This window comes from Panicum hallii, chromosome 4 (assembly GCF_002211085.1).
Source record: "Panicum hallii strain FIL2 chromosome 4, PHallii_v3.1, whole genome shotgun sequence".
Classification (NCBI taxonomy): domain Eukaryota; kingdom Viridiplantae; phylum Streptophyta; class Magnoliopsida; order Poales; family Poaceae; genus Panicum; species Panicum hallii.
This window is the reverse complement of record NC_038045.1, coordinates 23,772,435-23,785,889: the sequence shown is the minus strand read 5'-3', so window position 1 is coordinate 23,785,889 and position 13,455 is coordinate 23,772,435. Positions and strand designations below refer to the sequence as shown.

The 13,455-nt window shown below is 41.7% G+C and overlaps 1 protein-coding gene across 1 annotated transcript; it reads left to right on the top strand.

Moving 5' to 3' along the window:
• The first annotated feature begins 2,835 nt into the window (after positions 1-2,835).
• Positions 2,836-9,398, top strand: LOC112890398 (protein MICRORCHIDIA 6-like). The gene is made up of 16 exons (XM_025957295.1): positions 2,836-2,875; positions 2,994-3,028; positions 3,329-3,407; positions 3,728-3,817; positions 3,900-3,975; positions 4,512-4,590; positions 4,946-5,080; positions 5,747-5,845; positions 6,176-6,268; positions 6,341-6,487; positions 6,699-6,791; positions 7,944-8,046; positions 8,192-8,303; positions 8,444-8,760; positions 8,831-8,937; positions 9,021-9,398. The coding sequence occupies exons 3-16, from the start codon at positions 3,365-3,367 to the stop codon at positions 9,066-9,068; spliced, it is 1,542 nt and encodes a 513-aa protein (XP_025813080.1). The 5' UTR covers positions 2,836-2,875; positions 2,994-3,028; positions 3,329-3,364; the 3' UTR covers positions 9,069-9,398.
• Positions 9,399-13,455: the final 4,057 nt, after the last annotated feature.

Below are 13,455 nucleotides of genomic sequence, written 5' to 3'. Positions count from 1 at the left end.
AATCTATTTCAGATGGCACACAAGATGATGTGGATTGCTGCACAACAGCATTACCGAGGCAGAAATCTACTTCAGATGGCGCACAAGGTGATGTGGCTCGCTGCGCAACAGCATTACAGAGGCAGGAATCTGATACAGCTCATGGAAAAGGCACCGCAGCCCTGCCCACAACATTAGATAGGCGGGAGTTCTAGTAGTGGGTGACAGCATGCAAGAGATTTTGCAGTTCAGAAATTCAGAAGACGCGACCACATCCTAGTCGAGAGCACAAGAAGGGAGTCATGGGGTAACTCAAGCACTAATTGCAGAACCATTTCCCCAGCAATTTTGGAAAGCTGGAGAGTACAGATTAGCTACTCAAGCTGTTATCAACAGTATGTTATTAACTTTCCTTTTCAAGCGCATCAGTCCATAACCAATAAAAATCAAGCAAACATATATGTCCTATTTAGAGTCCACATTATGCCAGGAGCCAAGCAGGAAGTGAAAGAGACTTGGTGGTGGAATGACGAGGTGCAAAGGGATATTAAGGAGAAGAAGGAGTGTTTCAAACACCTTCACCTCGACAAGAGCGCAACCAACATCGAGGGCTATAGATTAGCGAAGAGGTCTGCAAAGCGAGCTGTAAGTGTAGCGAAAGGTCAGGCTTTTGATGACCTTTATCAACGGCTAGGTACGAAGGAAGGAGAGAAGGACATTTATAAGATCGCTAGGACCCACGAGAGGAAGACAAGGGACATAAACCAAATCAAATGCATCAAGGATGGGACAGATCGACTTCTGGTGAAGGATGAGGAGATCAAGGACAGATGGCGAGAATACTTTGGCAAGTTGTTTAATGGGGAAAATGAGGGTCCTACCTTCGAGTTGGATGACTCATTTGATGATACCAACAGATGCTTTGTGAGGAGGATTCAAGAGGCAGAGATCGGGGAGGCTTTGAAGAGGATGAAGGGAGGTAAAGCGATGGGTTCTGATGGCATCCCTATTGAGGTGTGGAGATGCTTGGGCGAGAGGGCGGTAGTATGGTTAACTAAGCTTTTTAACCTAATTTTCTGGTCAAACAAGATGCCGGAGGAATGGAGGAGAAGTATATTAGTACCGATCTTCAAGAACAAGGGAGATATTCAAAGTTGTACTAACTACCGGGGGATTAAGCTGATGAGCCATAAGATGAAGCTTTGGGAGAGGGTTATCGAGCATCGCTTAAGAAGATTGACAAGGGTGACCCAAAACCAGTTTAGGTTCATGCCTGGGAGGTCGACCATGGAGGCGATTTTCTTAATACGACAGTTGATGGGGAGATATAGAGAGGAGAAGAAGGACTTACACATGGTCTTTATTGACCTAGAGAAGGCGTATGACAAAATACCGAGAGACGTCATGTGGTGGGCCTTGGAAAAACACAAAGTCCCAACTAAGTATATTACCCTCATCAAGGATATGTACAAGGATGCGATGACTTGTGTTCGAACATGTGATAGCGATACCAGTGACTTTCCAATTAAAATAGGACTACATCAGGGGTCAGCATTGAGCCCTTATCTATTTGCTTTGGTGATGGATGAGGTCACAAGGGACATACAGCGTGATATCCCTTGGTGTATGCTCTTTGCTGATGATGTGGTGCTAGTTGACGAGAGTAGGGCAGGGGTTAATATGAAGTTAGAGCTGTGGAGACACACGTTAGAGTTGAGGGGGTTCAGATTGAGTAGGACCAAGACCGAGTATATGATGTGCGACTTTAGCCCGACTAGGCATGAGGATGGGGACGTTAGCCTCGAAGGTCAAGTGGTGGCCAAGAAGGATACTTTTCGGTATCTAGGATCAATGCTTCAGAAAGATGGAGACATTGATGAAGATGTTAGGCATAGAATTTCAGCCGGTTGGTTGAAGTGGCGGCAGGCTTCTAGCATCCTCTGTGATAAGAAGGTGCCAAAGAGGCTAAAAGGTAAGTTCTATAGGACGGTGATTCGCCCGGCGATGCTATACGGTGCTGAATGTTGGCCTACAAAAAGGCGACATGTCCAGCAACTGAGTGTAGTAGAGATGCGTATGCTGCGTTGGTTTTGCGGGCATACAAGAAGGGATAGAGTCCGGAACGAAGAGATTTGAGATAGGATCAGGGTAGCACCTATTGAGGAGAAGTTGATTCAACATCGGTTGAGATGGTTTGGACATGTACAATGGAGGCCTCCCGAGGCGCCGGTGCGTAGTGGAGTTTTAAAGCAGGGTGCTAATGTAAAGAGAGGTAGAGGTAGACCTAGACTAACTTGGGACGAGATGGTTAAGAGAGACCTTAAGGAGATTAGCAATTAAGGTACCTAAACCGTGACCTTTGTTACTTTTTGTTTAATCCCTAACTCTTCCTTTGTCCTGTGCCCTTTTTGTGTTTCTTATTCTTATTTTCTGTGGGTTTCATCTCTAGCCTACCCCAACTTGCTTAGGATAAAAGGCTAAGTTGTTGTTGTTATTATGCCAGGAGCCAAGTGAAGGTGAATTATCCTTCCACACTTGTGTGAGAACCTCTTACACGAACCCATTATTCCATGGTGTCCCACCCCAAAACATGAATTCCATAAAAGCAAAATAGAATATACATTGGGAGTGTATAAATGATAGAGCTGCAGCCATCCTGCAGTGCAAATATAAGGAAAGGAAAACCCCAACTGATTATGTCAGATGATAGTTTTCCCAGCAGCTGGGCATGCTTTTGACTTTTGACAACCCTATTACCATTTGCACCCTCCCTTATTTCTTTCACTTACTTTTTCTGATGCATGAGTTTCACATTTTGTTGATGGCCAAAATCGCTTATGGATTCATCCCAAGTTTCTTCATTCTAATGCTACTTCGCATAAGTGGGCATTTGGTGGTAAGTCATACTAACACTGAAAGATGGCACTTTATGCTTTCGCATGAGCCCATCTGTGCTCTTAATTGTGGAAATCTAGACAAGCTAGTGATGGTACTGATTAACTTCTGTTATACAGCTATTGCAGAGCTGCTCGACAATGCTATTGATGAGGTATTGATCCGAATTATCAGCATTAAAATAGTACTCCCTCCGTTTGAAATTACAAGGCATATTTTGTTTCATTAGGACAAGGTTTTGACTGATGATTTTGTGACACAAACTTGATGTTACTGCTGACTATGATTTTGCATCACATGGAGTAATCGTTGGTCAAAACCTTATTCTAATGAAATGAAATACGCCTTGTAATTTCAAACTACCGGAGTATCAGAGTACGGTTTTAACTAACTTCATTCTTATTTTTCCTGATTTTGTATATTATCTTCTATTTTACATGGACAAATAGAGTAGGTGAACAATGGGGCAACCTTTGTCAAAATAGATAAGATGAAGCATTCTCCTTATGGGGATTATTCATTGGTGATAGAAGGTGATACTCCCTTAGTCTCTTTGTCCCTATGTGCTTGGCACTTCAGTTTCTAAATACTTGACACTTCCACAATGCTAATCAGTGTTTTCTAACTTACCTTATTAAACTTGTTCATTCCTCTTTTGTCACCTCATTTTGCATGCATGAAAGCATGATATATTATTGGATTTGCCAATTGGAACTTCTACTTAAAAAGGACTTGCCTAGTTACTTGTGCATTTTTTTTACTGAGATACTAGTTAATTGTGCATTGGCCTGTGGCGATTATGTACCATCTACCCTGTTTTTACTGTTGATATTCTTATTGTTCTCTATTCAAGACAATGGAGGCGGCATGAGTCCAGCATCTCTTCGACATTGTATGAGCTTTGGATTCTCTCAGAAATGCACCACTTCATGCATTGGGCGATGTAATGATTCTTAAAAATATTTTGCGTTGCTTGTTCCATTGCTATATATGAAATTCACTGACTTGCATAGTCACATGTACAGATGGAAATGGCTTCAAAACTAGCACGATGAGGCTTGGGGCAGATGCTATTGTATTCATATGTACAAAAGATAATAGGTATTTCCTCATTTGTATATTCAATTCATGGCATCAGCAAACACATTTAACTTGATAAGAACAGGATTAGGGTACATCACAGTAGCCCACCTTTAAATAACCCGGTTTTGGCTAAACTATGTAAAATGAACTACTTTATTGTTGAATTTGTTGCAGAGAGTATAATTTCATATGGAAGCCAAAAAGTCTGATTTTGTGATACTTTATTAATTTCTTCTTGTTTAGTTGTTTATGTCTCCCCCTTCTAGGGCTGCTATAGGTCCTCTAAGAAAATACCCAACTGGTTACTTGTGTGATTAGAGTCATTGAAGTTGTTGATTAATGTGCCCAAAGTAAGGAAATTAATATATCATACCAAAAGATACCACGATAGAGAAATCAGCCTAATAGAAACGTTTCTACTATCAAGCATTCACATTCGAATAGATAACATAAGCTGTCCTCTTCTGTTCAGTATATCCCAACCAATCTTCAGTGTATTGTTTAGTTATTTTTTATTCCATGACGCAACAATTTGTAATGTTTTTACTTGATAGGAGATTGACACGAAGCGTTGGATTGCTGTCTTACACATTCCTCATGAGCACTAGGTGCAATGACATATTTGTACCAGCGGTTAGTTTGTTAAACTTTTTGACTTGTATGTTATATCATTACTCTTGAGGGATGGCATATATGTTATTATTAATTTTAGCTATAACTGAAACTTGTCTATGTATATAATTGGTGATAAGTTAATTCTAATTTCTCCATGTGGAAGCTTCCTCAAAAGAAAGAAAAGCTTGGCCGTTAATTAGTTTTGCTTCATCTCGCTCCAACGTAATAGCTTTTCCCCATTAGGAACAATCTTCATTCTTCAGCAATGCAATTAATGTTTTATGTTTTAACTGTGCCAACCCCATATGGTACCTCACTATTTCCTATCTCAACAAGTGCCATTTATTGTCCCTCTCCCCTCTCCCCCTTCTAGGTTGACTATGAATTTGATGCCTCATCTTCAACTTTCAAGAGGATAATGAACCGTGATGAAAAACATTTTTCATCTAATCTTTCCACTCTTTTGAGGTGGTCTCCATTTTCTACAGAAGGTGAATTATTGAATCAAGTAAGTTGCATATCCTCTATTTATCAGCATAACCATTTTATTCTCTCTCTTCCATGATTTGCACTTTTAAATATCCGTTGAAAGTTTAAAATAAATCAACTGCTAAGCAGTATATTTGAAAGCAATTTTATGGATATAGTAGTTGCTTCTCATTCTCAAATGCAATGTTATTCTTTTCTTATTGATATATTGTTGTCAGCAAGGAGGTATTACAATATTAGGATTTAGGGACAAGGACCGGTGCTCATTTCCTAGTATATCCAATTTAACTGTTGGTCGGCGAAGTAGTTCCAGGAGCCAGGTGTTGTACAATTGAAGCATGTAAGGTGCAGTTCTTGTATAGGTTGTGGTTTACAAAGTGTATTACTCCCTTTATCCAAAACTGCTACAAAAGATAATTAGATATATTCCTAATTTTTGGACACTTGGTAATTGCCTTAGCAGTTGTATTAAATGAGAGGATTCAGATATCAGTAAAATTAAGGTGAGAATTGATGTTTTGAATATCCAACATTTGTCTCTGCTACTAATTTTGCATAACTTAAAGTTCTTGATAAATTCCTAGCCAATTGAGAAATATCCTTAAAAATTTTATGCTGCTTAGCTACCACTAAAGGATGCTATGTTGTTTAAATTGGCTTACTACTTCAATGCTTGTCCTGACAGTTCAGCGATATGGAGTGCCATGGCACAAAAATCATTGTATTCAACTTGTGGTTGAACGATGCATTGGAAATAGAGCTTGACTTTATGACTGATGAACAGGTCCAGATTTGATTATCTCTTTTAAATAGCTCTCAGTTCCATGCTTGTGTTTAGCTTGTACTGTGTAAATTCGCAATAAAGTATGTTTTCTTTATTCTTTTTTGTTCTTACCCACTTAGTTGTCAAGGTTTGTGAAGTTAATTAGTTCATTTTACAGTGTTATACATGTTTGTGACTTCTACAACTGTCGGGTCGTAAATCATGTTCTCATACATGATGAGGGTGGGCCATAGTTTCAATGCATTTTCATTGCCAAGCTTTGCCTTTTTCATGTTATATGCAGCTATGCACAGAATTTTGCTCAAATAAAACTGTCACGTGGTGTTGTAGGATACTATAATCTCAGGAGCACCTGAGCTACAAGTAGGACGTAATATAGTAGAACAGATGCATGTTGCAAATCGACTTCGATATTCGCTCCGTGTAAGTTTCATGTAGTTAAGTAGGGTTTTGCAACTTTTATTTTGAATGTCTTACAAACTATTACATTGGCAGGTTTATGCATCTATACTATACCTGCATGTACCTGAAAGCTTTCAAATCATCCTGTGTGGACGAGCTGTTGAACCACATTATGCAGTCAGTGATCTCATGTACCCTGAATGTATCAAATATCGACCACAAGTTGAAGTAACCACGGAGGTTTGTTCTAGCTGACTAAATTTGATGCTACTTACGTGTGGACCTATACACAATTTCCAACATGAAACGATTGTACGCTGGAGGACTCATAGTAGTTTGCAGAAGTACCCCTTTTGTGTCAAAGAACATTCTGTCTAATTATGAAGATACTTTAGATCACTGGAAAGTGTGCAAGTGCACTAACAGCTACATATTTGCTTATCATAGCCAGGTTGATGTCATTACTACAATTGGCTACTTAAAAGGCGCTCCACGACTTGATATCTATGGATTTAATGTCTACCATAAGAACCGTCTGATACTGGTAAATTTTTAATTTACTTCATGGCTTACTGCTTTTGAATTTGTCATGTCGGTCTTACTGAATTTTGTCCATGCACTTTTATTAGTTATTTACGAAGCAAAATTTCACAAGATAATGTGGGGATTTATCTGAGATTTGGCCAATGTATAGTTTAAAATCAATGAGTGTATGACTCTTATTACGAATGGGAAAATTTGCTTATAAGACAGGAATTCAGACTCTTGAAATGCCACACCAATGGTTCCTCAGAGTAAGCCACTACAAAGGTGGGCTTGAGTCTTGAAATGTCATTTTGGGGGGTTGATCTTGTTTTAATGTAAATCATATTTGTAGGAGGATTTAACTGTATTATAAATATATAGCCAGTTGCTGTATACAAGGTAATACATGTACACAAGGAAGGAAACACTCACATACAGGCTATACATTTCCTAATACTATTACCTTTTCCAGGGGAAATGACCCCCTATCCCTGACCAAACTAGGATCAGGTCTGGCTCCATGCATGGTATTTCAGGACTCAACTCATATGGAGTGGCGTATTGTGAATATCATTCTTTGGAATAGTGTTCCAATAGTTTGATTCTTTGGAGCGGCATTGTATAAATTTTCCCCTTGCCAATTTATAGAGAACTGTTGGAATGTCAGGATAAAACTAAGAGCCACTGCTATAAACTTCTTCCAAGGTGGCACTGTGCATATTTGGTAGAATATATTTGGGTTTTAAGTTTTCCCTCTTTTTTACATTCAGTTTTTATGTATTTTTTATGTTATAATTCACCTTATTCCAAGCCATGTCATGTGCAGCATTGGTTACTGTTCATTCCAGTATGGCACTATATCATGACATTGACAAGTACCTGCCAAAACTAGGAATTAAAGTCATTAACTCTCTTAGTTATTTTGAGTTCTATAATCTTCTGGGTTTCACTTCATATAGTTTATATTTTTTAGTTAATATGTAAGGATAGGATTCTTATCATTATGAACAAAACAATGAATATGAAGAAGTTCCTCAGCTTATCTCGTGCCCCACCCACGCGGTGCGGTTGCTGTTATCAGAATGGTCATAATGCTTGGGTCAGGGCCATCTTGTTCATTACAAGTCACCGCTCCTATTCACTTAACTTTATACCTCATATTTAATGCTGATGGGTCATGTACTCATGTTTCATTCATTCCTCGATCCACATTTTTGTTCTTCAGCCCCATTGGCGTGCACGCTCATGTAATAAACAGAGAAGAGGCATTGCTGGTAAGAATTTCCACTATAATTTTGACTTTGTTGCCTTGCTCCATTTTTTTATGTGTTCCTGGCAGTTTTTAGTATAAAAGATTATTGACTAGAATGATTCTATGCTTTTCGAAATTGAGATTACAGTAATTTTTCCATTTGCTAGGGGTTTTGGAGGCAAACTTCATAAGACCTACACATGATAAGCAAGATTTTGAGACGACAGGACTTTTCCAGAGACTTGAGACACGATTAAAAGACATGGCAACGGAGTATTGGTCAGTTCACCTTTAGTTTTCCTCATAAAAAAGGTTCACTTTTTGTTTGGGTCTGTTTACTGCTTTACATAGTGGATATGCACTTTCTTTTATGAGGGTCAGATAAGGAGTTGACAAATTGCAATATCCATGTACGACAGGACTTACCATTGCCATCGGGTTGGTTACACTCAGATTGCAAAAAAGCCTCCTCCAGCACATTATATATCAACTACTGCCGACAATGATGTTCATAACTTAGTAACTCAAGCTGCCACAAATACTTGCGAATACGATTCAAGAGCCAGGGCATCTGTAGCATTGCACCTTTGTTCCAGTGGATATAGCATGCAATATCCTTTGCGTGTTGATCTTGATGCCTTGACGGATCAAATGGACTATGCATACCCTTCTACTAGCATAAATGTGGGGACTACATCATATATATCACAAAATGCACCTCAACAGTCTCAAACTGGTTAGGTTCACTTATATTTCATCTCCTTTGATTACCCTTGATGTTTTTCTGATTGGTGTTCTGAAAGCAGAATTACGCAAACGAAGAAAGTATTGCTCCAAGATTTTCTGGAGAGCTCAAAAAAGGCGGAACACGAATGTTTATTCTGATGAACCTGGAAGTGACAATGGCACTGAGGTTTGAAATGTGTTCATTACTTAATTGAGTTGTTTTTACAGTAATCAATTTCCTTTATCTAACCATCGTTCCCATATTTCTAGGAGCAGAGGAAGGGTTCAGAGTTGTACTTGATCAGAACACCATGCTAAAGGCTCAGTAACAAAAGGCATTATTCATGTTAAACTTTTTTTCTTTACTTGACAGCCATTTTAATTACTTATTGGATTCTGCACGTCCATTGTGTAAAAAAAGCTGTCTTAAGAATCTGGATCAACAAAGTATTAAGAAAACGGCTTAGGACCATAGGAGGGGGCTTTTGTATTGACCATTTAGATCATCACTGATTAAACGCCATGAGGAGGATGTACGGGTAGTCAGCTGCTTGGGATGAGAGAAGTGACTACAGATGAGCCAGATGAATCGAGATTATGGCATTTCTATTGCAAAACTGAATAAAATTCTAGCAGTTTTTCTTGTTACCATTAAGCAATAAAATTAGGAATCACATGAATAAGCACAATGAATTCAAGATTACAAATCTGTATGGGAAGCCATACAAAATTACAGATTGACTTCTATCGTCAGACAGTGTTCTATAATGCGTCTGGTCAGTAACTGAGTTAATGCCCAAACTTGTCTGGCAGTCACCTATGAGCTTGTACCCATAATTACTTGACAAGCTTGTTTACAGCCTATGATTTCTGCTATGTAGCTTGACTTGATGCAGTGTCTAATCTAGCAGGGTCAGGATCCACTGGCTTCGGTAATTTGTTATGTTTCATTTCAGCAATGATCTTACTGGGCTCAAACCAAGCAACATAGCAAACAAGAATTTCAGGGGCCCTATGGTTGGTTCGTTTGGTTGGTAGATGCACTCCTTTGTAGAGTTGTAAAATTACTAAAAGTTAATATCTTGCAACCCCTGCATTTGTCATTCAGAAAATAGAATAATGCGTTCTAGGATTCTTTCTCAAAAGAAACTTGGTTAGTCATGCTACCAAAACAATCACTCTGCTTACTCGTGAAGGTGCTCTGAACTCGATTCAGCAGGAAAGCAGCTGGCATCTAAGGTAATGTGTTCATTAACTAACAGTAAATAGCTTCACGCACGAGTTTATAGATTAGTTCAGTTCAGGTCTTGTGAACGCAAAATAATTGTTCCCCACCAAGGGAAAACGAAATGTAACATGTGGTTTATCAACACAAATGACACACGTGGTTTAAAGAAAGAAACTTATGCTGCGATTCTCTGATAAAATGCCTTTTGTTCCTCCGGTAACTGTTAAAACTCACAAGGACCTGTTTATCAACACAAACCTTTCATCTTGTTTCCTGACAGCTGTTGTGCTCGCTTGTCACTTTAACAGGCAGAGGAATTGAGAAAGGAACTTGCCGTGTGGCGACGGTTGTACAAGAACCTAACCGATCAATTGCAATTCTACAATGGTCTTCAAGGATTCCGTCATGGTGGGCACGACAGCAACCCCGGCATTGGATTCATATAAGTGAAGTGGGGAAAGCGGCAGAAGGCCATCAAGTGTTTTGGTAGTTGTATTAGATCTGAGAGATATGATCTGAAATATGCAGTGCAGGCGTAGCGGAATAGCTCTAAGAGCTCCTTAGTCCTTAGACAATTCACTTGTCAGACCACACATTGGACTGAAGATATTTACGGCCCGGAGGGATGCGGCGGATGTTTTCATGCCAAGATATTAGCAGATTCTGTGCATGGCTGTGGAGCGAAAGGCTGGTGGTTGTTGCATTCTACGGCCTCGCAAATCTAGCTTCGGCATGATTGGCCACGATGGGTGTACCTATGAGATGTCATTCTGGCATCGCTGTCGCCTTGTGCAGGAAAAGGGCCCCACGTGGCTTGTGTAGCCCTGTTCATTGTCCCATAATCCGTGTCTTCTTTTTCAGCTTTGGCCGTTCCTTCTCGTAAGAAAAAAACCTCAGCCGTCCATGAATGTAATCGAATCCAAAAGAAACGGACGATCAGGCAAGCAAAGAAATGTCGCTGACACCGAAAGCAAGCAGGTCTCACGAAGTTAAGCATGTGTTTGGTTAGTTTGGAGATGGGTTGGGTTCATCCATATTTTTTTGATTGGGTCTAAGTGGGTATTGAGATGGGATGGATGAGAATTTAACACCGATAGTAACAGTTGTTGGTGGAGCCCATGTATCATCCTTAGGTCCCATATGTCAGCCTCATTGAATTTTCTTTTTTTCCCTCCTTACATCATCTTCTTCCTCTCCTTCCTCTTGAGCCTCCTCCCGCCGACCAACCCCATCCCACGCCCCTTCCTAACCGCCGCAGGCCGCCCCTGCCTTGCCCGCCTCCGCTCTCCCCTGTGCTGTTCGCTGCTTGCCGCTGCTCGGCACTGCTCGCCGCCCGCCCTTGTGCTGCTCGCTACGGGGCCCCGCTCGCTACCCGCCCCTTGCTGCTCGCCGCGCGGCCCACATCCGCCGCCGCCCCTGCGTCGCCGCTCGCGCGACCCCACGCACTCCTCCGCCGAGCCATGGGCTGTGCTCGCACTGCTCATGCCCTACGCCGCCGGCCCCCGCGCGCCGCTCACCTTTGTGCGCCGGAGCTCAGCTCCACCTGCCTCGCGCCGCCCACCCCTGCGCGCTGGAGCTGCACCGCTGGCCTCCGCGCCGGCGCAGCGCCGCTGCCCTGGCAGCTCTCGCTCCGGCTGACCCCGAGCAGAGACGGAGCCACGACGGCGTCAAAGTGGGTTGGGGTGGTCTGCTCGATTTGGGCGGTCCACTCCGACCTGCATACGAGGGGAATATATTTCTTTGGGGTTGAATATCAAACCAATATCAAACCAAACGTTAGTCTAACTGGATCAAATCCGTCCCAACTCAGTTGGACTCTCCAACCAAATACATGCTAAGGCAACACGGGGAAAGAACCCTAGCAGAGCGATGCTGATCCAGAGGTGCACTTCCACGCCAGCTCCCACGTCAAAATCAAACCTTCTTTGCCATGATGGCTACTGCAGATTTATTTCAACGCTGCCCGTGTCATGCACGGTTTCTATGTGCGTTGCTCTTACTTTTTAGTATTTGTTGCTTTTCTTCATTTCGTAGGAGTACAAACGGAGGGAAGGAATAGGCACGGGTTCGTGCCCGTGCTAACCTTCGGAGCCCTCGATCGGTTTGACATAAAAGACTGCTCATCCTGTTTAGCCGGTGGTGTCTACTCTTTTCCTCTCCCAGAGCGAGAGCTGTGTTTTGGCATGCTCCCTCCATCCTTAAAACAAGAGAGCAACTCTCGCTCTTTTAAATTTGATTAAATTTATATAAAATAGTATTAACACTTATATTACAAAATAAGTATCATTAGATTAGATTATTATGTAATATTTTTTATACAAAATCTATTTGGAGAGACATAAATATTAATAATTTTTATATAAATTTGATTAAATTTGAAATTGTTTGATTCACATAAACGAGAGTTGTATTTTATTCGTTTTGACGGAGGGGTTACGTGCATGTGCAAAAAGTACTGTATGCCGCTTGCTGACAAAAACTCCGAGAGTATTCAAGCGCAGGAGATACGTTGCAGCGTTAGGAATCTAACACGTATGGGGAGGGATCGTCAAGGTCATCATTCCACGATATCGTGATCGTCAAAATTATGCAAAAGCTGATCCGTCCAAGAGTAAGGAACCAACGACGGTCGGTGGCAGCAATTGGATGGATCCATGATATAATTGGACCACTCACAAGGCTCGTGGAGTACCCTGAGCTATGGCCAATTATACACGATATTATCTTTCAGTTGGGCATTGAAAATGTTGTATCAGCATCTACACCGCGCATCCTGCATACCTGATGCACGCTTCGGCGAGGCGCGGCTAATATGGAAAGCTTGGGCACCGAGGAAGGTGAAGTTTTGATGTGGCTCGCGGTACCGCAGCGACTCTTCTTAATGTAAATGAGCAATTCTCCTATATAATCTCGAAATCATTCTACGAATATTTTGCATTCGTAGCGATCGACCGTGTTATACTTATATAAGTCGCTCTGCAGTTTTGAACAGTTGAAGTGCATCCTTATATAAGTCGCTCTGTAGTTTTGAACAGTTGAAGTGCATCCCTAGCCTTTTGAGAGTCTACGACTACAAAGAAACAAGATCGCAAGAGCAACTCCAGCAAACCCTCTAAATAAGCCCTCATCTTAAATTTGGAGGGTGGGATAAAAATAACCACACTTCAGCAGACCCTCTATGACGGGGTTACGGGTAACAGATACCCCAAAGAGTGGCCCTTAGGGGCCTAAGCGGGGATTAGCAAGGCGACGTCAGGCGGCCCAACCCGGTGAACTGCTGAACGCAACCGGTACAGGCCCCGCGGCGGAAAGAAGCCCCCCGACCTAGAAGTAGCCGGGCGAAGGCCACGTGGCGCCTTCCCGACCCCTTGCCCCGCGGCGGGGCCGGGAGGGACGAACATGCGGGAGCCCCGGGCGCAGGGACACCTGGGGAAGGCGCGGCGGGGCCTTAACTCCCCAAAATACATGGACATGCGC